The sequence below is a fragment of the Sinocyclocheilus rhinocerous genome, unplaced genomic scaffold, assembly GCF_001515625.1.
Source record: "Sinocyclocheilus rhinocerous isolate Xijiao unplaced genomic scaffold, SAMN03320098_v1.1 scaffold481, whole genome shotgun sequence".
In the NCBI taxonomy this organism is placed as follows: Eukaryota; Metazoa; Chordata; class Actinopteri; order Cypriniformes; family Cyprinidae; genus Sinocyclocheilus; species Sinocyclocheilus rhinocerous.
In genome coordinates, this window is record NW_015657695.1 from 869,163 (window position 1) to 896,147 (window position 26,985).

At 36.4% G+C, this 26,985-nt stretch overlaps 3 protein-coding genes across 3 annotated transcripts; 2 read left to right on the plus strand and 1 right to left on the minus strand.

Moving 5' to 3' along the window:
- The first annotated feature begins 47 nt into the window (after positions 1–47).
- Positions 48–5,011, plus strand: LOC107721474 (ras-related C3 botulinum toxin substrate 3). The gene is made up of 6 exons (XM_016529481.1): positions 48–179; positions 1,735–1,806; positions 1,917–2,034; positions 4,026–4,088; positions 4,195–4,354; positions 4,695–5,011. The coding sequence occupies exons 1-6, from the start codon at positions 145–147 to the stop codon at positions 4,823–4,825; spliced, it is 579 nt and encodes a 192-aa protein (XP_016384967.1). The 5' UTR covers positions 48–144; the 3' UTR covers positions 4,826–5,011.
- A 2,004-nt stretch (positions 5,012–7,015) lies between these two features.
- Positions 7,016–15,710, plus strand: LOC107721507 (COP9 signalosome complex subunit 1). Its single transcript, XM_016529563.1, has 14 exons — positions 7,016–7,147; positions 8,744–8,836; positions 9,720–9,901; positions 10,007–10,171; positions 10,271–10,406; positions 10,659–10,736; positions 10,831–10,891; positions 11,443–11,528; positions 11,638–11,732; positions 11,849–11,954; positions 12,081–12,161; positions 12,578–12,715; positions 13,014–13,148; positions 15,067–15,710. Exons 1-14 carry the CDS (start codon positions 7,115–7,117, stop codon positions 15,139–15,141), a joined length of 1,464 nt encoding a protein of 487 aa, XP_016385049.1. The 5' UTR covers positions 7,016–7,114; the 3' UTR covers positions 15,142–15,710.
- A 38-nt stretch (positions 15,711–15,748) lies between these two features.
- Positions 15,749–22,782, minus strand: dus1l (dihydrouridine synthase 1-like (S. cerevisiae)). The gene is made up of 14 exons (XM_016529564.1): positions 22,737–22,782; positions 21,848–22,089; positions 21,641–21,749; positions 20,736–20,786; positions 20,541–20,653; positions 20,207–20,289; positions 20,020–20,123; positions 19,765–19,912; positions 18,717–18,813; positions 18,519–18,604; positions 18,128–18,294; positions 17,543–17,580; positions 17,361–17,436; positions 15,749–17,010 (listed from the first exon to the last, which is right to left on the minus strand). The coding sequence occupies exons 2-14, from the start codon at positions 22,082–22,084 to the stop codon at positions 16,889–16,891; spliced, it is 1,431 nt and encodes a 476-aa protein (XP_016385050.1). The 5' UTR covers positions 22,085–22,089; positions 22,737–22,782; the 3' UTR covers positions 15,749–16,888.
- Positions 22,783–26,985: the final 4,203 nt, after the last annotated feature.

Sequence of the window (26,985 nt, forward strand, 5' to 3'; positions counted from 1 at the left end):
ATATCGTGAAATACCCCCGACTGCCACCGACCGCTGCTGCCTGCAGCTGAATAGCAATCGTACCAGCCCACAGGCGCCTTAACATCACATTTCAGGCTATTTCTTCAGATTCCTCGCTCGTCGGATACTACTCGTGCACTGCAAATGCAAGCCATTAAGTGTGTCGTTGTCGGCGACGGGTAAGATGTTGAAGAATAAATGCTAAAATTGCTAATTTTTGTACGGAGGTTTTCTTTTGGGGAAAAGCAATTGTTGCGAGAAGGAGCTGGGGAGCGGGGATTGTGGTTTGGCTCAGCGGATGAGTGAGATCTGCTGAGACAGAATTGAGGGTTTTATAATTATTAAACATTTTTAAATATTACCGTGTCTTTCTCCGAGACACCGTAGTTGTTATCATTATGGTTTAAAATTAGATTGTAAGGCTGTGTTTAGTGATGGCTGTTTTGTTAAATATATGCTCAGGCGTTTACAATTGTTTCCATTTGTTCCATTTTTAAATGAATCGATTTCGCTTTAAAGTATTGTGGCAATGATGACATGTAAACCATGCAAACATTAAACGCATCTCGTGCAGTGTAGAAATGAGATGCGCGTGTAGTACGCTGCAACGGCTGTGCAATGATGTCCTGTTTCACAGCTACATCGCTAGAGCTCGGGTGGAAATGATCGTGTGCTTGTGAGCCTGAACTTGATCCTTAACCTTTTAATAAGTCATTCTTTTTGATCAGAGCGCATCATAAAACCAGCCTAATTCCTTCCTAAATTCTTGAAACGGTATTTCCCCCCAGCGATGATAAACATCGAACGAAACAAATAGTTGCATTGTAAGCGTTTGGTAGATATCAACTAGCATTTGTTTTTATGATCATTTCATTACCCATACCGGTTATTTTTAACATTAAAGTGTCCCATTACCACTATTCATCAGTTTTTGATTTTAATTTTTTTAAATAATCACTAGATAATTATTAGACTACAACAGTAGAATGCAATAAGTACTATAAAATTTTAACAATAATAATACTAGTACTGTTTTAGCTTACAATACATGTCAAGCAGAAAAAATATTGGCCAAACTGTTTATTATCTCTATAGGCCTAGTATTTGGTGTGATTTGTACTTATTTCATGGTATTAGTTAAATGCATGTGCTTAATTCATAGTTTCGTTTAGACCTTGGAGAATTAATATTAGCTGTTTCCTTGTAACCATTTAAGGTTTAGCCCCTGTCTCATGGTACACGCTTTCTGTCATTTGCCATGTGAAACTCACAGCCTACTGATCTAATGACAGGAATACAAATTCAGGTGTCTTTCATTTTTGCCTGCTTACTTTGCTTTTTCTATTTTTACCCCTTTTATTATCAGACTTCCTCACTCTTACTCTTCCTTTCCTAATTTTTTATCACTTTTCACCCTGCCACTGCATTTCCTGTCTACGCTCTTTACTCCTCTTTCTGTGTAAGTACATGCAGTGTGTGTTTTTCATGACAAGAAGCTGTCACCCTGTATTCACTCCTCATCCGGCGGGGCAGTTCATTTGAGAACAGAACTGTGAATTAGTGGCTGCCAGCGTGCCATCGAGCCCAAGAGTGAATGTAATGCCTGAATGAATAACTACAGGCCTTTCTTTCTGCCTGCTTTCCACTATTGTTTCCTTGATGTGCCGTGTATGTGCAGTCCTCGGTCCTCAGTACTGCAGTCACACTTACCACTTAGCATCTTTTCTATTTCAGTGCCGTGGGTAAGACATGCCTGCTCATCAGCTACACCACTAATGCCTTCCCAGGAGAGTATATTCCCACAGTGTGAGTACAGTTTGATACTTTGAAACGGGAATTATTCCTGTGTCTCTGCAGTTTACGTCTGTGGATGTGTTTCTGAAATGTTCTGAAAAATCTGTGTGTGTGACCCTCAGATTTGACAACTACTCTGCCAATGTTATGGTGGATGGTAAACCTGTCAACTTAGGCCTCTGGGATACAGCAGGACAAGAGGACTATGATCGCCTTAGACCACTCTCCTATCCCCAAACGGTGCGTAAATATCTCCGTGATTGGCCGTGTAATCCGGAGTTGAAAACTTTTTCTTTTCACAATTTTGACAGTGTTTTTTGTTTAGTCAAGATGCTTTTTTTTCTTTTACTCATTACTAGACTTCATTAATTATAACGCTTTATAATTGCTTTGTAAATAACCAGCAATACATTTTGGTACAGAGACTAGTTTTTTCTTTAGTTGGATCTTATTTCTTTTGAGCACTGGACAGGGATTTGGGCATGTATCCAAATGAATTATTTGTTTGTTCAAATATATACAATGTTTTTGAAAAATATGAATCCCCCCACCTTTCCTCTGTCCTTCATTATGAAAATGTACATTACCGTTCAAAGGTTTGGGGTAAGATTTTTTAAATACTTTATTCAGCAAGGACACATTAAACTGATCAAAAGTGACACTGCAAAAAAAAAAATCTCTTACTTAGTATTTTTGTCTTGTTTTCTAGTATAAATATCTAAAAATTCTTGAATCAAGATGAATTTACTGTACAAGTAAAATGACTTAAGATATTATGTCTTGTTTTCTGTAAAAAAATATCAAAATTTTGTTAGTTTTTCCTTAAAACAAGCAAAAATATCTGCCAATGGGGCAAGAAGAATTATCTTGTTTAACCTTTGAATTAAGATTATTTTTCTTGCCCCATTGGCAGATATTTTTGATTGTTCTAAGCAAAAACTAACAAAATTTTGAGAATTTTTTTTAGAAAACAAGACTTAATATCTTAAAGGCACAATATGTAATTTTCGCCGCTAGAGGGCGCGTATTCAAAATAAACAAAGAGACAAAGGCGTAGCTTGATGACGCTGTGACTGAGTGTGGAGTCATGGGAGTTGTGGTCTTCATCCCCACAGCCGATGCAATCCGACGGGACTCGGGCAGAAATCATGTTCATGGATGAGCTAATGATTTATTAACATAGTAGAATGAAGCAGGGTGAGGCTGAAAGCCGTCGAAGCGAAACGAGGCCGCTGAACGAGCGTGACACACGGCTCGAAAGCAGCGGAGCTTTTATTATGCCACAGTCGACCGCTTCCGCTCCTTCCGGTCGTGTGTATGTGGGGGAAAAAGCAGTGCTGTTTCATCATACTAGATACAGTACATTTGAACGTTCTGTTATAATGCTACTCTGTGCGGTCGTCACCGGTCTATTAAAACGCACAACATATTAAAGCATCTTTGGTGTTTCCATGTTTTCTACAAAACAAAACCGGAAATCGAGGGGTTATGACGTCATTGGCAGGCGACACAATGACACTATGGACACGCTCCGTGTCACTAGTTAAAATTGCTTATTTCTCTGGATTTAAACATTCTTCCAAACATTTGGGATAATGTAAGTACACAAGTCAGCAAAATATATAACACTGTTCTAGTGGTTTTTGGATATTTTAATAAAAAAATCTTACATATTGTGCCTTTAAATAATTTTAATTGTCAAGTAAATGCATCTTGATTCAAGAATGTTTCGATATTTATACTAGAAAACAAGACAAAAATACTAAGTAAGAAAATCTATTTTTGCAGTGTATAGTGTTACAAAACATTTCTATTCCAAATAAATGCTGTTCTTAACTTATTATTCATCAAAGAATCCTGAAAAAAATTTATCGTTTCCACAAAACAAATTCAACTTTGCCATTACAGGAATAAATTACATTAAAAAATATATTCAAATAGAAACAGTTATTTTAAGTTGTAATAATACATCTAAATGTATTATTTAAATAAGTGCAGCCTTGGTGAGCATAAAGAGCTTCTTTGAGTGCATTAATATATCGTACAGACTCCAAACATTTGAGCGGTACTGCGCTTTCTTCAAATGATAAATGATTTAAAAAGGTTATAAAAAGTTTTTAAAAATGATTCTTCCGTTTTCTGACAACCTCAGCATTATATAATGCAGTGTAATCAGAAATGAATAATTGATGACATTGATTTTTACAAAGAGTCTCCTTTGCTTTCTACAGGATGTGTTTTTAATTTGCTTCTCACTGGTGAGCCCTGCTTCCTTTGAGAATGTAAGAGCAAAGGTTAGTATCCACTGAAGAATAAGAAATATTTCTTGAGCATTTGGATTCCTTAACAAGATCCACAAGCTATTAGGGTGCCTTGTGTTAACCAGATTTCTCTTTGTAGTGGTACCCAGAGGTTCGCCATCACTGTCCAAACACCCCCATCATACTTGTGGGCACTAAACTTGATCTGCGAGATGACAAAGACACGATTGAACGTCTGCGGGATAAGAAACTAGCTCCCATCACTTATCCGCAAGGGCTTGCTATGGCTAGAGAGATTGGTGAGAATGTTTTTTTTAATATGTATATGGTTTATTTCCTTTTTTTAAAAACTAACCTACACTGAAAAAAAATTGGTGTAGAAACAATTTTCATTAAAAAAATTGCTAGTAAATTTTACAAATAAAATTTGCTAGTGCAATTAATTAAACGAGAAAATTTGAAGTACAAAAACTGAAATATATATGTATTAAACGTACTTAAATAGTCTTTGTTTACAACTTTAAAAAATTTATATTTTTTACAGTTTAGAACTTTTTCAATGTGCTATAATAGTGTTATAGTGTTAATAGTGGAATTGTATCGTGTATAGTTGGCTCATTGAAATCTTTGGCTTTGTAGGTGCTGTGAAGTATCTGGAGTGCTCTGCTCTTACTCAACGGGGTTTAAAAACCGTGTTTGATGAGGCCATCCGCGCTGTTTTATGTCCTCCACCTGTAAAGAAAAGGGGCAAGAAGTGTACTGTATTTTGAGAAACTTCGCAACTCATTTCTTCATTGATATGCCATGTAAACAGCAGGCTCTTGCTCTTCAGCTCTGCTGTTAGCAACAGATAAATCCAGCTTGTGAGGTGACAAACTGCAGAGAGATGCATTTCCATGGTATGTCTGGTATAACAGATATATTTGACCCTGGACCACAAAACCAGTCACAAAGGTCAATTTTTTTGAAATTGAGATTTATGCATCATCTGAAAGCATAAATAAGCTTCCCATTGATGTATGGTTTGTTATGATAGGACAATAGAAAAATCTATAATTTTGACCCATACAATGTATTGTTGGCTATTGCTACAAATATCCCCCAGCGACTTATGACTGGTTTTGTGTTCCAGGGTCACATATCAACATAAATATGCCAAATTTGCTTTGTTTTTATTAAACTTTGCCTTAAATTGTTGGTTTAATGTGAAAATTTATTGGAAGGGAATGACACAAGGCCATGGCATCAGGATGAATAATTAGTTACTAAAGAACACGCATAGCTAACTGTAAAGTTCTTTGCCCTGTTGCAACAAATGTTAAATTTTTCAGAGCTTATTGTGTGGAAATCGTGACTATTCATATTTTATCTGCACATAATTTTGGGATCTGTGAATGTGTCAGAAGATTATGTACATAGATATTTTGCGACTTAAATGTGTGGCCATAGTTAATGCTCTCACTTGAGGGGTGACGGTAAATGCATTTTTAAGTATTTTACTTTCAGCTTTTATTGCCTGTTAAAGTGGCCATAGTTAATGCTCTCACTTGAGGGGTGACGGTAGATGCATTTTTAAGTATTTTACTTTCAGCTTTTATTGCCTGTTAAACATTTCATACAGTACCTGTGTTTTAATGTGACTACTGTATGTGATAATTTGTTAAACAATGACAGAAATATTACACACTGAAATATTTGTTAGCCTATAAAGTACTATTATTAGATACTATAAACAGAAATAATACTATATAAAATAAGCTGTAATCACAATTGTCTGTAATGTTTAATGGACTACATACTGCAACTTACAATGAAAACAATTTTGTGTAGATTGTACATCTAGTTTAAAAGTCTTTATTATTTATTTATTTTTTTGCTAAATATTTTCCTGTATATTTTGATATGTTTCAAACACGATGAAGTGTGCCATTACTGATTTTTGTGCTGGGCTAACAAAATGTTTTAACAGTTGTAAGTGTTCAGATGATTCTTTGAAATGATCTTTTACCTTTTAATGATTAATATTTCAATTTTAATGAGTTTAAAAAATGTGTGTATGTGTGCCATTTGAGCATTTATGTTTTGTTAGTATGCATTAACATTAGGCATTTTTGTTTTTATTGAACTAATGACAGAAAATTAAATCACTGGCACATACAGTACATAATCTCAGTCGCAGTTTCAGTTCTTGCCAAAAAAAATAAATCAGTACGAGTGAGACATCATTGTGAAGGTGTGGTTGTGGCTGTTGTGTGGTCCTTTATTCATTTGCTAAGAAACATCTGGATACTGTACAGCCAATGGGTCATTATCTCAAAATAAACTCTTCAGTGTACAATATCCCTTACATAACTAGACGTAACCAACACCCAAACTAAGGTGACCAGATTTCTGACATGGAAACTAGGGACATTACCTAGTTCAGTGGTAAAAAAATATATATATATTATTGAAATCTCACTCTTATTATCTATAAATTAAAATACAGAAACGAGATTTTATTGTTGTTGGTTCCATATACTATTAGTATAATTAGTAACTATTATGTTTGCAGTTCAAACTGACCCAAATTGGTTTTAATACAGTTCACTAAAAATCTAATCACTATCAAAAATAGTAAATATTTTAAGCATTTTAAATAGTAAAGTGGTCATTATAGTATTATATCGAGAAACTTGACTTTACAAAAACATAAAATAAATATGAGAAAATATGATAAATAGAACTATTTAGCAAATATTTTCAGACATAATTATTAAGTATGGTATTAAGTATATTTAAGACAAAGTCAGAAACCCAAGCAATAAAGATGCTCGACAGCATTTACATCATTTTAACAGACGTGTACCAGACGCTGCCTCAATATAAAATCAGCCACTCATGTAAGAATGTGCACTGTAAATGTGTTTTTGTTATTATTTTATGGCCTTGAGCCTTCAAAATATGCCACCCACATGAGAGTGCAGTGACTCGCGGGGTGTGAAGGTAGTGACGTCCACCACGCGCACTCTCATGCCCCGGATGTGTTTGTGTGCTCTGTTTCTGCAGAGGAGGAGGAGATGCCACTACCCGTGCAGGTCTTTAACTTTCAGGTAAATTAGCGCCTTTAAATGCTTTTCCGTCGTCTTCCACAACACGAGAGTAGCTAGAAGAAGCGCACCGAGTTGAAGTGCCTCTGTTTACAGTGTCAATTCCTCCCCTATCGCAGCCGTTGAGAGCTGTTAGCTCGTCTAGCATGAGCTCGTAAGTCAGAGAGGCCCTCAGGACGCGACAAGTTTAGCGACAGCGCGCCTCTATCCGCCCGAGGAGCGAGACCAATGCAGTTTCGACAGTGAATACATCCAATAGAGCTGTTTTGGTTTACACCCAAAGTGGTCCAGTAGGTTTTCTCTGGGTCGCTTGTGAAACACTTGGGTATAAAGTTTCTTTAGCCGGCTAAGTGTGTTTAGCAAGCTATCTCGTTAGCAAGCTGTCTATTTTGTATCATTTAGCCAGTGTGCTTGAAATTCAGGCTGTGTTTCAAAGCATAGTACATTTTGCCTGGCTAGAACGCGTTTTATGCTTCGTTTAAGTGCTCTACAACTTCATATGAGGCTCTAAAATACTGTCTAGGTAGGTTGCACACTAGGTTTTGAGGCACAGCCTCTATCATTTGCTTGCAGAGGTTAATATAGAGCACTGAATATTTCAATTTAAGCCTGATCTAGTTTTCTTGACCAAAATGATTAAACACTGTGGAGCTGCTCATATTTTATTGAGCAGTATTTCAATTTTAGAAACCGTAGTTAGATTCAGTTATATTAGACTGTCATTTATGAGCGTGTGCATTATAATGTAGTTAATCAAGAATGACAGCCCAGGTCATTTAATGCAGTGTTATGTAATCTTAAAAAATATTGGGTGTTGGAAAGTTTGTGTGGTTAACGATGTAACCGTTTATTCAAGATGGGTGGACAAATGCTGTTTTAAACAATCTGTTATTGAAAAAACAAAATGTTTGACTAGTAAGATGAAATTTGGTGGGGATGTGTCCCTCCCATTGTCTTTTGTGGTTATGAATCTGTGTCAAAATGTTGCATGTGAGAAGCCAGTGTGTACTTGTTGCTGCCACTTTTTTCATCTAATGAATATCGTTAAACCCTCACTTCTGAAGTTGAAACATTCTTCAATTTGTTTGGTTTATATTTATGTGTTCATTTCAGCAACTTTGACTTGTTTTTGTCTCGGTGCTGCTGCCACCCCAGTGTGATTTTATAAGCATCCGCCTTCTTGCAGGAGTATTTTCAGTCAGGTCAGCAGGATGCTGAAGGGCAGGTTCAGGGCAGGCTCAGGGCAAGCTTGAATTTGCCAGTCAGATCAGCCTCGTCCTCATGGGTAGAGCTGAACTTCAACGGTCAAAGCAGCGTGTCTGATCTGTTCATGGATTTTTACTACCGGATTCAGTGTGTACAGCTCAAGCTCCTCATCATACTCACTGGAGGTAACCACACAATGAAGGCAGATAGGATGTGAAGCCATCTGAAAGCCTTGGAGCTGTCACTCAGTGTTGTGGTATTATGTTTTTCTTTCCACACAAGATTTGTTTGGTGGTAAGGATATTGGTTCTTCGATGTCTGATTTTGTTCACCTACACTTGAATACATTCCTCCAGTGCAGAGTGTTAAACATGGTGTTTCCTGTATTAACAGGGGTCTGTAGAGCCCATGCAGATAGATGCTGACCCTCAGGAAGACCAGCAGAATGCGCCTGACACCAACTATGTTGTGGAAAACCCGACATTGGTATGTATCATTGTATACACTTGTGTACTCGCTTCCTTAAGCTGTTCGCTATTATAAATCATTAACTTCTTATTTTTTAATTATTTTTAACAAAATATCATGCAGCATCTAAATTCTCTTGTTGTTTTGATCATTTTCAGAATCACAGAAAAAGTTGTACTTTTTTTGGTAGAGATTCCGTCTAATAACCAGTAAATGGCTGATATTAAAATTATATATTGTAATAATTTGATATTAAAAATAAAAAACATACCGTTTTAAATGTTACATGGGGATTTTAGGGATCACACAGCATTATAATTTAAAGTACAAAAGATTTTCATTTTGAGATTTGCTAAAGATGCATTTGACATTTAATTATTAATGTCATTTGTATTTACCTCAGTGTTATTTTAATATTGTTTATATATTGTTATAGCATTTATTAATATTTTAAATTTGTAGTTTTTTATAGTTTCACATTTAATTTTAATGTTAGTTTAAGTTTGAGTGATTTTGTTATGTGCTTTTGTAATTTTTATTAGTTTTAATTTTTAATATTTCCATTTAGCTTTAATTTATTTTTATTAAAGTTTTAGTAATTTATAGTACTTGTATTTAGCTTCCAAGGCAACATATCTATGTTTAGTTTTTTGCTGTTGTTTTTCATCTTAAATTTATACGTTATTTCAGCTTTATTACAATTAACAAAACTATTGTAATAGTTTTTGTTTAAACAGTAACAACATTGCCATTATCTAATGCTCATTTAATTTAAGTTTAAAAAATTGGGGAAATGAGCATATGTCATATTGTTTGGCCATCAATATAGCGCTGATATAATGCGAGTCACAACATTTTTTGGGACTTTGATGAACTGAGAGCTGACTTTATTTTTGCACAGGATCTAGAGCAGTATGCCTCCAGTTACAGTGGGCTGATGAGGATCGAGAGGCTGCAGTTTATTGCAGACCACTGCCCCCAGCTACGAGTGGAAGCACTGAAGATGGCCCTGTCCTTTGTCCAAAGAACCTTTAATGTTGATGTCTACGAAGAAATCCATCGCAAACTCACTGAAGCCACAAGGCAATTCAAGTTCATTTCTTTTCTACAACCAAACATGGTTTCCTCATGGAAATATTACATGCATGACTTTGAATAAGTTTGTTCTTAAAATGTTTGTCAACACAGGGATGTGCAAGGTGTCCCAGATGCGGTACCGGAGGGGGCAGTTGAACCCCCTCCTCTCGACACAGCCTGGGCAGAATCCACCAGGAAAAAAGCCCTGCTCAAACTGGAGAAGCTGGACACCGACCTTAAGAACTACAAGGGAAACTCCATCAAAGAAAGCATAAGGTAAGGCCAGACTGAATGTCTGTCATTTTTTATTGTCTGTGATGCTGTGCCTGTTTTTAATTTTTTAAAAAATTTTTTTTTACATCTGCATGTGTTCAGGAGGGGTCATGATGACCTTGGAGATCACTATCTTGACTGTGGTGACCTCAGCAATGCCCTGAAATGCTACTCCCGAGCCAGAGACTACTGCACTAGCGCCAAGCATGTCATCAACATGTGTCTTAATGTAATCAAGGTATGGGCTTGTTGTCTTCCCTGACCATCAACTGATGTGTTTAATGATGATACAATATTCATGAAAGAGCATACAGTTTTTTTTTAAATTTTTTATTATTGCTTAAAGCTTAATTTCAAGCATAAAATCTCAAAATTCAGCCTGCATATAGCAGAATTTTCAGTTTTACGGTTTTGAATCTTTTTGGTGCGGATAGCTTAAAAATTCAAGCAGTCTCTAACAACTGATCCAAACAACCTTAATATTTTATAGGTTAGCGTTTACCTCCAAAACTGGTCCCATGTACTTAGCTATGTCAGCAAGGCTGAATCCACTCCAGAGATAGCAGAGGTAGGAGCAACCTTTCATTCTGGTTTACTAAGCTGAGAAATTTCAAAAGAGAATGAATCTACAATTATAATTTTTGTGTATCTCTGCAATCTAGCAACGAGGAGAGAGAGATAGTCAAAACCAAGCTGTTCTAACCAAACTGAAATGTGCTGCAGGCAAGTACTTTATTTGTATTTCAAGTATGTGAAGTTTATTTATCTTTGAAATGTAGACACATGCTGAATCATTATTTTAGTCTGTTTTTAACAATGTGTATACATACTCAATGTATTAACAATTTATATATATAAAAAAATATATATATATATATACAGTATCTCGCAGAAGTGAGTACACCCCTCACATTTTTGTAAATATTTTATTATATCTTTTCATGTGACAACACTGAAGAAATGACACTTTGCTACAATGTCAAGTAGTGAGTGTACAGCTTGTATAACAGTGTAAATTTGCTGTTCCCTGAAAATAACTCAACACAGCCAGTGTCATTTCTTCAGTGTTGTCACATGAAAAGATATAATAAAATATTTACAAAAATGTGAGGGGTGTACTCACTTCTGTGAGATACTGTGTGTATGTGTATGTATGTATTATTAATTTGTATTATTATTGTAGTCACATTTTTAGTCAACTCCTGAGATTTGTACAGTAAGTCATGTAAAAATGGTTTTGACCTTTCTTTTGATTTGATTTTACAATACAATAGGATTGGCAGAACTTGCCTCAAGAAAGTATAAACCGGCTGCCAAGTGCTTCCTGCAAGCCTCCTTTGACCACTGCGACTTCCCTGAGGTTGGTGTCATTTTCAGCTTTGTTCTAATGCCACACCAGATAGTTCTAATAACACCGTTGAAGATAAATAAGATACAGTGTGTAATGAGATGCTCTGTTTGCTCTCTAGCTACTTTCCCCCAGTAATGTAGCAGTGTACGGGGGGCTGTGTGCCCTGGCTACATTTGACAGACAGGAACTGCAGCGAAATGTCATCTCAAGCAGGTGAACCTTTTGCACCTTCAAACTAGGTGTTCTAATTAACACAAGAGGTAGATTGTTACTGGTTACATGTGGACAAAACCTCATTGATTTAATTTTACTCGCCCTTTGTTTTTTAGCTCCTTTAAATTATTTTTAGAGTTGGAACCACAAGTCCGTGATATTATCTTCAAGTTTTACGAGTCAAAGTATGCATCTTGTCTGAAAATGCTGGATGAAATGAAGGTGAGTTTATTGATGTGTGCCGAGTTGCTAGGTTTTGATTTAGCAAAGTTTCAGACACTGATTCTTTCTGTTGTCATTTTTGTTGGGATGTTATGATTCATAAGTGTTTTATTTTATGTATTATAGGATAATCTCCTCCTAGACTTGTATCTGGCCCCTCATGTAAGAACACTGTACACACAAATCAGGAACAGAGCCCTCATACAGGTATGTAAAAGGATATGTGGTTTTGGTCTATGAATTTTATTTAGTTGCCGAACTTTGACTTCTTCTTAATCTGATTCCTTTAATGGAATAGTTAGTCCAAAAATGATAACTGGATGAGTAAATGATGACAGAATCTTCATTTTTGGGTGAACTATCCCTTTAAATCAGTAGAATTCACAACAGCAGTGTTCAATATGTTCTCAAAAAGCCATATTGACACATGCACATGATCAGTGAACATCAGGTCATCCCTGTTTTTGAGCCCTGCTTGACATAATTATATTGATATGGAATGCTGAATGTGAGTTAAAGTTAAAAGTGTAAAGGCCATAAGATAATATCGACTCCTAAAGTATTAACATAGTTGCACTTACATGACCAATTGATTAACTTTGTCTTGTATTTGCCACGGGCAGTACTTTAGCCCATATGTGTCAGCAGACATGAACAAAATGGCCGTGGCCTTTAATACCACAGTGGCAGCTCTGGAGGATGAATTGACCCAGCTGATCTTGGAGGGCCTGATCAATGCTCGTATCGACTCCCACAGCAAGGCAGGGCTGCACTCTCTCATTTGTCACCCTGGCACTTCTTTTTCTGGAACATTGTTCCCTTTTCTTGTTGCTAAGCTAAAATATTTTGGCTGATTTTTCTGTCAATACCTTTCAGCATTGACTGAATTATATTTATAATCCACTTTTCTCTTGCTTTGTCATTAAGCACCTTACCTTGAATAAAACATGCCATATTGCCTTTTTGACTAAAACAAGGGACTGTTCTAGAAACAGGCTTTGGTGAAGATTTTGCATTAAAACCTGAGGTTCACCTGCTAATTGAAAACTGTGTTTGTAGATCCTGTATGCCAGGGACGTGGATCAGAGAAGCACAACCTTTGAGAAGTCTCTACAGATGGGCAAAGAGTTCCAGAGACGAGCGAAAGCCATGATCCTGCGGGCAGCTGTGCTTCGTAATCAGATACACGTCAAGGTAACAGGGTCCCCAGGGTAACGTGTCCTCGCTCTGCTCTGCTCTTCACCTCACCATCACCTGACCATCTCCTTCCCCTCAGCATGAGTGTCTCTGTATTTCTGAGTCACTGTCAAAGCACTGCATTTATTAAAGCAGTAACACATCTGAGGATGCGTCATTAACATTGTGATGCTGTAAGATGAAGCTGTTTTCTTCACATTGATGTGACTCATATAAAGTTGCCTCAGCTGTATTACTGCACTTATAAGCAAAGTTTTGTTGTACTAAGTGAATGTTAAATTGATATTCTCGGTTCATTTTAGGCTAATCTCAATTGACAGCACTTGTCTCTCATTTTCTTTGAAAAAAAGTAAAGAAATCTGGGTCACAGTGAGGCACTTGCAGTAGAAATGAACGAGGCCAATCCAAAAATGTTAAAGTACTTGCTGTTTTAGCAGTATAACCAAAAGAAGTAGACAATATGTGTCTGTGAAATTACGTTTGTTCAAAAAAAAAGTTGGGATCAGTAAGAATATGCTGTTCTTTTGAACTTTTTATCCACCAGAGAATCCTGAAAAAATGTATCAATGTTTCCACTTAAATATAAAGCGTCACAACTGTGTTCAACATTGATAATAATTAGAAATGTTTCTTGAGCATCAAATCAGTATATTAGAATGATTTCTGAAGGATCATGTGACACTGAAGACTGGAGTAATGATGATGAAAATACAGCTTTGACAGTAGAGGAATAAATTATTAAATAAAGTATATTAAAAATTTATTGTAAATTATGTACTGAAATGATACTGTTAATGTTGCCATGAATATAACCATTGTTGCTGATATGGCATTAAAATATAAATAAATGTTAACATTTGAAACAGTTAAGTTGTAATAATATTTGACAATATTACTATTTTTACTGTATTTCTGATCAAATAAATGCAGCCTTGATGAGCATGAGTGACTTCTTTTAAAACATTAAAATACTTACTCACTCTAAACTTTTGAATGATAGTGTATATACAATTTTACAATTGTTGCAAAGACAGCATAGCTTAAACCCTAAAATGACTATATAAATCAATAGAACGACGTTATAGCTAAAATAATAAACAAATTTTTATTTAAGAATTAATGTCAGTGCTTCAAAAAATAAGCTATGGATTGGCTTCCATTGTAAGTGCCTCTCCAGAACCTCAAATTTTGCATTATTTTTCTTTATATAGTCTTTTTTTTAATCAACATAATGCCACAAATGCTGTCGATTGAGCTTAAAGGGTTAGTTCACCCAAAAGTGAAAATTCTGTCATTAATTACTCACCCTCGTGTTGTTCGAAACCCGTAAGACCTTCGTTTATCTGTAAAGTTACGACAGTATCATGACGCGAGTGTGGTGGCGCTGGCGCTGACCCAGATCCGGCGTGATGACATCATTACGTCGGTTCTGGGTCAGCGCCGCCACACGCAAGCGTCATGATACTGTCGTAACTTTACAGTTGAACCACTGATGTCACACGGACTACTTTGTCGATCATCTTGGTACTTTTCTAGACCTTGAACGTGGTAGTTACCTTGCTGTCTATGGGACGTTCAGAGAACCCCATCATATTTCATCAAAAATATGTTAAATTGTGTTCCGAAGATGAACGAAGGTCTTACGGGTTTCGAACAACACGAGAGTGAGTAATTAATGACAGAATTTTCATTTTTAGGTGAACTAACCCTTTAATTTGTATTGAACCGGGAATTTTGTATTAAATCAACCCTTTAATATGTGTGGAAAAACTATAAGCTCCGAGAAAGAGCTATAAGAATACCCCTAGTCTTCATCTCTGTCATTCTTCACCAACACCAGCATGCGTTTCCCTCTCAATCTGTTTTTCCCGCTCTACATGATGCTTCTCACTGATCCCTTTCATTCCTTTCACAGTCCCCTCCAAGAGAAGGCAGTCAAGGGGAGCTCACACCTGCCAACAGCCAAACACGAATGAGCACCAACATGTGAAGGCTCGACCAGATGCCTCTCCTAGGAAAGTACACGGGGCCACTGCCGCATCCTAGGCCCCCCGTTTAGAAATCAGTTATTTCCCTGCTGAAGAGAGAAAAATCACAATCTAAAGACTTTATTTAAGTTGGGAAGAAGATATCTGTTGTCTGTATTAAAGACAAGCACACCCTGTTGCTCAAATGAAAAGGAAAAAAAGATAAAAAGAGAAATGCGGCGCTTAAGCTGTACTGGCCTGTTGTTCTTTGTAAAGGATGCACTTTCCTCTGTATCTTGTGACAAACCTTGATTACACATTGAGAAACCTCATCACGAAACATGCTTTTAAAATAAACATACATTCAAAAAGATGCTTCAACCTGGAAAGGTTCTTTCTCCATGTGTTTCTGTCGGAAATGCAGTTTGATTTGAAGACTTTCAACAATTGCAGCATCATCTCTGTTTAATAACATTTAGTTATTTCTCTGTTGTATTGTGTTCTGCTGTTTAAGTAAGATTGTTACTCCAGTGAATCATCATCAGCTGGTTGGTGACCTTCAACAAAGGTAGATTTTATTTGCTTTTATGGCCTTGAATAAACGATACCTAGAAACGTTTAAAAACGATTCAGTTTTTGGTCATATTTTTAGAAAAGGAGAAAGGCAACTTTTAACACTTAAAAATGTATTTGAGCAAAATTTCCAAAATGTTTGAACAATACTAAGCCCAAGGAACTGATGAGAAAAAAAACATTCACACAGAATAGCCACAGATCTGTACACACATTTACATCTTAAGAATAAGGCACTGAGTTGAGTCCTGGTGCTTTAAAGTACTGTGTGAAAAAATAACATTGGCCTATAATGAAAAGAAAATATCATTATGTTGAACCAAAGTTGTATGAAAACGGCATACTTTTTTGAAACACTAAAAGAATGAAGATAAATGCAGTACAATAATAGCAATTGTAGGGTAAGGCATCTGAATCTGACAACATCTTAAAAAAAACAAATAATTTACTGGGTCAGGAATCTTTGTAGTGTTACTGTCCTCATCTCTAAAATAAATGTCAGTATGTGTGTGTGAAACAGTCACATGATCATAACCGCACAGGAAAGTAAGTAGAGGTCTCGGATTAAAAATGAATTTATATACATGTTCCAAAAAAAAACGTAAAAATGCATTAAAAGTCAAAGATGTTTGACTCTGGTTGCAACATATAACTATGCCCAATCTTTCATTTTGGTAGACAATAAATATAGTAAAAATACAGTTCAAATAATGTTTGAGTGAAGATGTCCATCAGTGTATTGGTGTATTTCCACAGAACGTCCCAAAATAAAAGTCCACCTCTATCTTAGGTGAGCGGGGAGCAGTACAGGATTGTGCATTCAGAGCAGCTGCTTCATATACCACGCTCCCAGTAATGATCAAAATATACTACTCTATTAAACCATCTTAAAATATTAAGACTATGGAACTATTCATCCGACAGCAGTCCAGAAAGTGGTACTTCATTACAGAAAAGAATGACTCTACAAATGATCTAGTGTAAGCAACAGTAGCACTGATCTTTCCATGTCTGGTTCTTTGCATGTTTAGTTCATTTGGTGTCATATGGATCCAAATCACACATCAACAGTGAAAAACCAGGTTTGGCCTCAAATGCAGTCTTGTACTTCTAATTCAGTGCAGCGATGTTAAGTGGTAAACCAGTTCAATGTGTTTTCAGACGTCACTGTTGTCCATATCCAGTACACAGACTGCTTTACAAAGGATCATGGGCTGCAGTGGAAACTGTCTGACTGTTAGGATTCCCATTCGTCAGCCCACCACCTGTATCAGAGTTCGACTGTTTTAAAGCCTTGGTTTTGAATCTCAATCCATGGCCTGTAACCCAACAATGAACAGAGAGCAAACAGTTAGTCTTATAGAAGTGGTAGAACATTACAAGTTACATTCAGATACATGCTGGTAAGGAGATTATATCATCACAACATCAGAACAATAGTGTTTTAATTTAAACATTCTTAGAAGTTAATGCAACTTCCTATTAGGCTCAATATTTACACAATGGTCAAATATTTCAGCAAATAGAATTCTAATGCCCCATTCCTTACAGTATTAAATCACTAAACATCTCCAAACTAACTTGTTCACTTGTGAAGCTATTTGTGAGTGTTACTGATCAAGTCACTGTGCGCTTCATACACAGTGAAACAGCTGCTTGATATACTAACCAGGACAATCAGCCACTTCCTTGAAAGCCTTCCTCTTGCAGCAGCCACGGCACAAGTTGAACACACATTTATTCCCCTGTTGATTTTTAAAAAGCACACGGAATGGTTCTGTAAACACTTCAAAAATGAGTACATTATACCACTAAAATCATCAGATGAAAGAAAAGAATCAAAAATCTTACTTTAGGGTTTCCACATTGCTCACACTTGATGTATTTAGCTGCAGAACACAAGGATGCAAAGGCAATGTTATTGACCTTAATCAATATATGTTAGCCAATATCTTTATGATAATATATTACCATTTAAAAGTTTGGGGTCTGTATTATTTTTCATAGAAAATAATATTTTTGTAGTGTAGTGTAAGTGACAGTAAAGACGTTTATAGAGTTACAAATTATTTCTATTTCAGTTTTAGTATCCAGTATCCAGAAAAAAAAAACGTTTCAGTTTCCACAAAAATATTAAGCAGCACAACTGTTCCCAACATGGATAAGAAATGTTTCTTGATCAGCAAATCAGCATGATTTTTGAAGGATCATGTGACACTGAATAAAATAAAATAAACCTTACTGACCCCAAACTTCTGAATGGTAGTGCATGTCTAATAAACTTTTTTTTTTTCATATAATTTATAAAAATAGTATTTTTTTCTATTTTATTCTTCGAAGGTTACAGTAATGTGCACTGTGCCATCATCAATGTCACTTAAAGGCCCCATTAGGTCAGTGGGCTTTGGGAAATATTGGGAACAGATTTATCCTTACGCTTCAGCTCTGGACAGAAGTTCTTGTGGGGGTTGCGGGCTTTCTTCTCCTGCTTGTTCTTGGAGAGCGAGTCGTTGGGTGCATCGCTGTCCTCCAGCGCCCTCTTTACACTCACAGCTTTGGTTTCTGATGCTCTCTGCCCATTTTCAGTGTTTGGATCCTTAGGCCTACAAAATATACCAGCTTCACAATCATGTTCCAATGTTATATTCAAACTAGTTTATGTCTATCATGGACAGAAAAGATTTCTTTGAACCTTGGCTTTGGCCCATTCAGTAAGTGTCAAAGATTATGACTGATATTATACTGTTTTGCTGAGACCACAGAAATAGTATAATTGTGATGGTTTCTTCATATTCACACAAGACCCAATCAGAAAACATGTCCTCACGGTGGTCTGACGTAGGGTTGACAGATCCAGTGAGGGAAGGGAAGTCCAGTCCGAGTCCATTCTGATTCATCTTTAGCCATCTCCTCCTGTAACAGTAAAAAGCAACTGCTCTCTCAAACTCGGTCATAAGCTTTATAAATATTTCTGTCTGAATAAAGTTGGACTATGATGAATTTGTAATCAACAGAGTTCCTTTACCTGGCAACGTTGTTTCAGCTGTCTGTTGACCTCGGCAATCCCAGCTACGTTTTTCGCTTTGGCCAGCTCCTCCCTCAGGTCTTGATGTATCTGTAAGCTGTTGAAATAAAAAGACATACTTCTTATTATACAATTCACCAGTCATCACCTTCCTGTTTGGGGTCGGCAAGATTTTTAAATGTTTTTGAAAAAAAGTATTTTATGCTCAACAAGGCTGCATTAAAAACAGTAATATTGTAAAATATTATTACAATTTAAAAGAAATATTTTCCACTGTACTATATTTCACAAAGTAATTTCTTCCACTGATGTCAAAGCTGAATTTTTAGTTGCTATTACTTCAGTCTTCAGTGTCACATCTGACAGACATCTTAGGGAAAGAAACATTTCTTCTTATTATCAATGTTGAAAACTGTTGTACTGCTTCATATTTCTGTGAAAACTTGATTTCTTGATTAATATAAAGTTCAGAAAAACAGCATAATGTAACTTAACTATGTTTGCTGTCACTTTTAACCAATTGCATGAGCCCTTGCTGAATAAAAGTATTAATTTCTTAAAGGGGTCATATGATGTTGCTAAAAAGAACATTATGTTGTGTATTTGGTGTAATGAAATGTGTTTATGCGGTTTAAGGCTCAAAAAACACATTATTTTCCACATACTGTACATTATTGTTTCTCCTCTATGCCCCGCCTTTCTGAAACGCATCGATTTTTACAAAGCTCATCGGTCTGAAAAAACGAGGTGTGCTGTGATTGGCCAGCTATCCAGTGCGTTGTGATTGGCCGAATACCTCAAGCGTGTGACAGAAATGTTACGCCCCTTAACATATTGTGATGCCCTGTCAGGCCGGAGCGACGAGACAAAAACCCATTATAAACGAGGCATTTGTGATGTAAATCGCATCATATGACCCCTTTAAAATCATAGTAACCCCAAACTTTTGAATGATAGTATTTAATGAACTCTCTCAATTCATTAAGTGACTAAAATCTCAAGCAACAGCGAAATATCAGTGTCAAGCATCAAATGTGAACGAACTTACGTGTGGTGCCACAGTCTGAAGATGTGAGCACGGACGTAAGACAGACTGCAGGGTGGGTGTTTCTCCACAACCCCCAGGTACTCCTCAGCCATCTCCCACACAGGTGGACTACGGCCTTCAAACAGGGCAGGATTGTGGAGATTCCCTTCTGTAAATGCAATGCGTTCATATTTTTGTATTACTGCATTAAGAAATATCAGAGTGCAAGTCTTTCTGTACAAGCATGTTTATGAATCTTGTCGTTGTATGCGTTACCTGCACTCATGACGCCTTGTACTCCAGTCTCCTCCATGCATCGCTGAACATCACTCAGGTGCTGGATGTTTCCATTGGCAAAAACGGGAATGTTTACAGCCTCCCTGCACAAATGCAATAAAAGGTACACCATCAGGACAAAACACTAAGAACAGTCAGCACCAGAAGCAAGTGTTGCATCTCTTACCGTACAGCTTTGATGTGCTTCCAACTTGCAATGCCCGTCGAAGCCCCCTTTTGATCTTTAGTTCTCCCATGAACTGTGAGGAGCTGTAAAAAATTTTAAAGATACTAAACCATCAGCAGCTGGTTCAAGAATATATGAATCGCATTAGATTGAGATTTGAGGTAATGTAGTGGTTACAGCTGGTATAACAAACAGATCAGTTCCAGGTTGGAGGGACGTAAGCCTCACTCCCTCCCTCACATGGGCTCCTGAGAAAGCTGCTTAATCCCAGGTTGCTCCATGTGCACTTTAGATAAAAGTATCTGCTATATGATAAGCAAGGGGAACACTTTACCTGGCATCCAGCCTTTTCCAGCATTTTGGCATACTTCACGGTTTTCTCAATCTCTGGGAAGACACGGATTTTGCAAGTAATGGGCACAGAGAGTTTTTCATCGGCCAGCTTAACTGTAAACGACAGCACCTGAATAAGACACGTTCTCTACGTGGTTCACATCTGCACTGAGCTTATTAAAATAAGACAACTTACTCATTTTCTCAAGAAGGTCCCACTCGTCTTGAAGAAACACACCATAATGGCCTAGGAGAGAATTTATAAATGAGCCATAAGGGGAAACACGCATTTTGCAAAAATGTTAGATTTAAGTGAATAAATGAAGCAAATATTTTTAGAACCAAACTTCATGTTAAAACACTACTGCTCAAAGTTTTGGGGTCAGTACGATTTCTTCAAATATTTTTAAAAGAAGTCTCTTATGCTCACTAAGGGTGTGTTTATTAGATCAAAAATACAGTTAAAACAGTAATCCCAGGTGAAAAACGTGCACGTCCATAATATACTTAAAGTGCTCTATTTTTGCGCACTAATTTTGTGTCCCAAAATAGCACAGTTGAGTACACTTACTGTAGATGATCTTAAGTATATCTTAAGAGGTAGTAATTGTTTGTATATTAAGTACAAAATTAATAGAGCACTCCAAGTACATTATGGAAGTGTACTTTTTTTTCACCTGGGATACTGTTAAATATTATTACAATTTAAAATAATTGCAATATATTTTGATATTCTTATACATTTTAAACAATTTATTCCTCTGATGGCAAAGCTGAATTTCAGCATCATTACTCCAGTCTTCAATGTCACATGATCCTTCAGAAATCATTTTAACATGCTTATTTGATGCTTAAGAAAAATTTCTAATTATCAACGTTGAAATCACTTGTGCTGGTAATATATTTGTTGGAATAGTAATGCTTTTTTTTCAGGATTCTTCAATGAACGGAAATAAAACCGAAATCTTTTGCAACATTGTCATTACTGTTTTTACTCTCACTTTTGATTAATTTACTGCATCCTTGCCGGAAAAAAATCTTATGAATGGTGGTTTATCTCTCACATACAACAGAAACGAAGTGTCAGCTGAGTTTTGGTACCTCTTTTCGCAATCATCTGAGGGCAACCCAAATTCAGATCGATGGCATCACAGTAATCCTGGGTAAGTAGAGCAGCCTGGATAAACACCTCAGGATCATTGGCACAGAACTGTAAGGAGACAGCAGTGAATAACTCACACTCCATATGAACATTGTCCTCTCTGTCACCTCAAGGGGCTTACTGATGCCAAACAAGATGGAGCCCACCTGTGTGATGAGGGGTCGGTCCTCCTGGTTTACCTCGTTGTACAGGTTCTCTCGGCGGTAGTTGGCATCCCTGACGAACACCTGTGCGTGCAGCATGGGAGTGTAGCAGAGCTCTGCGCCGTGTCTGCGGCTCAGGAGCCTCCAGGCCAGCTCGCTCTGCTCCACCATGGGCGCCACCACATAGCGCGCACCCTTCAGAGTGCTCCTCCAAAACTCGAACCCACGGGGTTTCGCCATGCTGCCTGCACAGGATGAAATCCAGAGCTGGGTAGTAACTGATTACATGTAATCTGGATTACCTAATCAGATTCCAAAAATTAAGTACTTGTAATTAGATTAAATGACATTTCAAAATACTCGTAATCAGACTACAGTTACTTTTTATGGATTACATGATTATTTACACAATAGCAAACATTTATTCATAATTTACTGATTCTCCCTAACTCCTCTTTTTCATCTTTTAAATGTTCCTTTCTAAAAAAAAATTTAAAAGCCTACCGCTTATATACAGAAAGTGTTTGGAATCAGTAACGAGTTACAATTTGTAAGTAATCTACCCAGCTCTGCTGAAATCACATTTGACTACGTGAAATGGATAATACTCTAAATTAACATAGCACCTAGCTTAACTGTATGCTCTAAATATAACATTAACATAACACGTTAGTGTTATTAGGAGTAATTTGGATCTGTCGTTCATCACTAAACATTTTGAAAAGGTGTTTCTTAGCAAAATAAACTAAAGAGTCTGAGACCACGGGATGATTTGTGTTACATATCTGAAGAAATAAAGTGTGAAGGACAAACACATTGACAGAGCTTAACTAGAAGATGCCATTAGCTGTCATTCTTTTAAAACAGACTGTATTGAGAGCAAAATACTTACAGTAGCGTATGATCCAGCCACAGACAGCAGCTCTATGCGGCACCTGAAGTGTCACGGTGAAATACATCCGTGAGGAAACGATAAACCTATTGATTTATTCCGGGGATTATGACAAGATACAATATATCACAACGTTTGGACGTGGGTTGTAAATTATGTTTTTGTTAAAATGTACAAATCAGTCATGTCATCTTTAGAATGTATATATATATATATATATATTATTTGTATGTGATCGTGTTTGTATATACGCAACATCCATATTTGCGCCAGGACAATGGAAAGGTATTCAGTAAGGCAATCTGGGATATAGAATCTTAAAAATCTGTTTTCTTTCGATTTTTCATTCAACTATTCACAGATTAGAGGTGAAATAATACATTTACGTCCATTCTATAATTGACCACTAGATGTCAGTGTTGACCTAATCATTTTGTAGGCATACGCTCTGTGTTCAGTCTCTTTCTTTCTAAGCTATTTTCTGTCCTGTGTTTCGTTTACTTTTTAGATGTCATTGTTTTTACCATGAATTCACGATTAGTTATGAAAAAGATACAGGATGTTTAGATGACCTAAGAAGATAAATAAGACAATGTTTCAACAAAGATTAAGTAGGCCTACCACATTGTTTTGGTAAACAAACAAAAGTAAAAGCAAATATATACACAGACACAGACGCACACACGTTGGGTTTCCATGTTTTATGGGGACAATTCATAGTCCTATTGGGTTTTTTATACTGTACAAACTGTATGTTCTATCCCCTTACCCTAACCCTACCCTCACAACAGCTGCTGGCATTTTAAGATTTTCAAAAAAATTAATTCTGTATCATTTATAAGCTTGTTTCCTCATGGGGACCAAAAAATGTCCCCCCCCAAGAACAAGAATTTTGGATATTGCCATCTTTGTGGGGACATTTTGTCCCCATAATGTGGGATATAACTGAACAACACACACACACACACACACACACACACACACACGTATGTGCTATTTTACTATTCATTATACAAAACAAAAATAGTCTATTTTCTACAGCCTGGCCCCTTAAACATGCTGTTTACTATGATAGTGTACAATGGGGCCCCTAGGATAAAAGGCCCCCTGGATGTAGTTTTCTCCTAGAATAATATATGGCTACAAAAACGCTATAAGTAATAAGCAGTAAACCTACTTACTGACCTGAACATCTGTAGTATGGCAACAAACAGTTCTGCATAAGTAGGGAGTATAATTAAATTGTTGCAAAAGACATGATGTTGGGTCTGTTGACTGCTTCAGTCACAATGGAGGTTTATTTGTGAAAAACATGAAGAAAAATTGCAGGTCTCAGATGTACGCATTCATAAACTAATAGAAGAATAAGGCAAAAGTTATTGTAAAATACATGAAATATTATTAAATGACAAAATATTCCGAATTAATCATGTAAAAATATTTGTACTCAGCAATGTTCATTTGATTTTTATTTTTCAAATATACTTCTTTATTTTTCTAATATACAGTCTTCAGAGCAGTTTTATTGTAATTAAACATATTGTTAAATACATCATATTGACTTGAATACATCATTGTATTGAGAAGCACTTTGAGATGTGTTGTTTTCAAGGTTGCCCATTAATGTAGAATGCCTGTGATATGTTATCTTGACACTTCTCTTTATTAATAATAGAATCAATGCATGCAATTGTTTCAGGACATTTGTGTTGACAGAGCACTGGTGAAAACACTTTACAGAAAGTACCAGTTAAGCTATAATCTACAGAAGAACATTCATTTGTTGTGAATGTATTTGTTTTCCTCTGTTTAGATCTTGAGTTGTTTATCACTGCACTAATACAGTGTGCTGAAGCTAGAGCTCTTTCGGAAAGCTGGTATGGCTGTTAGAGTGGGCGTTCACAGACTTTCCTGGCGCATTGCTCTCAACGTGACTGAGACTGAGCACATGCAACGGAAAGCTGAGTAATTCAGTCACGTGACTCTCACCCATACAGCCTCAAGCATTGGCTCTGCTCTGACCAATCATGCTCCACTGAATACAACTGAATCAGCTTCTGTGGGCGTTATCAGACAAAAATGATCATGTTTCAGAAAAGGGGCTCAAAATACTTAGAAAAGTTGTTTTTCAAAACATACCGCAAAGAAATGTTCTTATATGTTTATATTTGTTTTGTAATAAATGTATTGTTCTTTCACATAAAACATTAGGACAGTTTATTGCATCATGTTACATTGTACAGCTGCATCTCTAAACATGACTTCATTAAATATGAATTAAATGAAGCTTACATTTGAACTTTAAAAAGACTATTAAGTAGTATCTGTAATTTAAATACATGTAATTGCGTTAAAAATTGTTCTTATCAGCAGGCAAAAATGTGCACCAATCAGTCATTATCTGCATAAGTTCCTGTAACTATTGTCTCTTTCCACTTCCTTATAGGCTTCATATTGAAATTAGTAAATATTCTGCTTTATATTATTGTTACCTTTTTAGGCGCTAATTTACTGTAAAGAATCAAGTAATGTTGTGAATATATTCAGTTTGATAGAGTGCATGCTTTCTTTGATATGAAATGTTATTATTAATGTTTTAGTCTATGGCCTTGGACAACTCTCTCCATGACTTTCAGAATAATTTTTGCATATCGTGTAAATCAAGTGAAATTTAGATGATTAGAAATTGCTTTTTTAATATTTGAATAATGCAGGTGCTCATAAGCAAGTCTACTGTAATAAATAAACAAAGGACATAAACCACTTTAAACCCAATCAATATTAGGCTAATTTTACAATTCTTTCCAGAAACTACTGTGCACCTATTATCTCCGTCTTAAGTCTATTTTTATTTGACTACATAAAGAGAGATAAGATGTCAGTTATGTGTTCAACATACGTTTCGACTTCACCAAACTGGTTTTGCAAGTTATCTTCCTGAAACATCATCATGAACACACCCAGTAAACACCCGCAGATGTAAACTTTGTCATTTTCAGTGTTGAACTAAGTAGGCTACAATAGACAAATAATAAATATAATTCAGCAATGACATATTTAGCTGACTTACATATATGTGCCCCTGGACCACAAAGCCACACTGTAAAACCTGATAAGTTAAGAATACTCAAAACATTTGTGGAAACTTATTGTCTCAAAATATTTGAGTAAACGAACTAAATTTTTTTAAGTTAGTAGAGTTTAAAATTTTTATGACAAGTGGGGTGGGGCTAAGAGCCATGGGAGCCAAGCCAAGCCTCCCTTCCATGATCCCACCCCACTCATCACAACGATAATTATATATAACTTGCTTCCATTAACAGCACATTCACTCAAATCTTTATAGTTTAGTGCTAGACAGCAACGGTACATACTAATGTAGTTATCAAAAAGACTTACAATACTTGCATGTAAATAGTCAAACAACATGCAGTATAAAAGATCTTTAATTTTTGCTGTCCATCCTCAACCTAACCACAGGCTCTACTCTTCACCACAACGGTAACACTACAAAACCAACATAACACAGGGTCACATAAATGTTTATTTATTCACAATTATTTACATCCCTCTGCATTGTCCGGGTTTATTAGTGGGAATATCGCTAATAAAACACTTAACTAACTCTTAATAAACATTCTTCACGTATTAATGGAACTATGGTTATGGATGTTTCAAAATCTCAACCGATTTAAAGGGGTCATATGATGCGATTTCAAGTTTTCCTTTCTCTTTGGAGTGTTACAAGCTGATTGTGCATAGATAAGATCCCTGAAGTTGCAAAGACTAAAGTCTCAAAACCAAAGAGATATTCTTTATCAAAGTTAAGACTCTGCCACGCCCCCCTAAAACGGCTCATTCTAACACGCCCCCACATGTCTACCTCACTATCTGGGAAGATTTGCATAACGCCGCCCAAATGTTCACGCAAAGAAAGAAAGCGTGGTTTCACTAACCGCAGTTAGTGTTGAAGCAGCCATGTCAAGGAGACGCTGTGTGTTTCTAGGCGAAAGCAAAAGCACTTTATTTCACCTTCCGAAAGTAGATGCATTTAGGAATCTTTAAGATCACTTACAACAGAACAGCAATGCATTTTATAGACGACCGTTTCGTGAACCTAGGAGAGGAGGTAATTCTGACTTTGCTATGACAATCAGGCGCTTCTGAATCAGCTACTGTTTTGTTATTAGCTTAAGCATTTGCTATTGACTGTTCAAATGCGGAGTTTTGCGCATCGTGTGAGTGTGTG

Excerpts from the sequence above, each read along its gene's own strand:
- LOC107721474 (XM_016529481.1), top strand. The coding sequence starts at position 145 with ATGCAAGCCATTAAGTGTGTCGTTGTCGGCGACGG. Across the intron at positions 1,807-1,916 it reads GGAGAGTATATTCCCACAGT|ATTTGACAACTACTCTGCCA; the intron begins GTGAGTACAGTT and ends TGTGACCCTCAG. Across the intron at positions 2,035-4,025 it reads CACTCTCCTATCCCCAAACG|GATGTGTTTTTAATTTGCTT; the intron begins GTGCGTAAATAT and ends TGCTTTCTACAG.
- dus1l (XM_016529564.1), bottom strand. The coding sequence starts at position 22,084 with ATGGCGAAACCCCGTGGGTTCGAGTTTTGGAGGAGCACTCTGAAGGGT. Across the intron at positions 21,750-21,847 it reads ACCGACCCCTCATCACACAG|TTCTGTGCCAATGATCCTGA; the intron begins GTGGGCTCCATC and ends GTCTCCTTACAG. Across the intron at positions 17,437-17,542 it reads AGCAATGTGGAAACCCTAAA|GGGAATAAATGTGTGTTCAA; the intron begins GTAAGATTTTTG and ends AAAAATCAACAG.
- LOC107721507 (XM_016529563.1), top strand. The coding sequence starts at position 7,115 with ATGCCACTACCCGTGCAGGTCTTTAACTTTCAG. Across the intron at positions 11,733-11,848 it reads CGAAATGTCATCTCAAGCAG|CTCCTTTAAATTATTTTTAG; the intron begins GTGAACCTTTTG and ends TTTGTTTTTTAG. Across the intron at positions 11,955-12,080 it reads AAATGCTGGATGAAATGAAG|GATAATCTCCTCCTAGACTT; the intron begins GTGAGTTTATTG and ends TATGTATTATAG.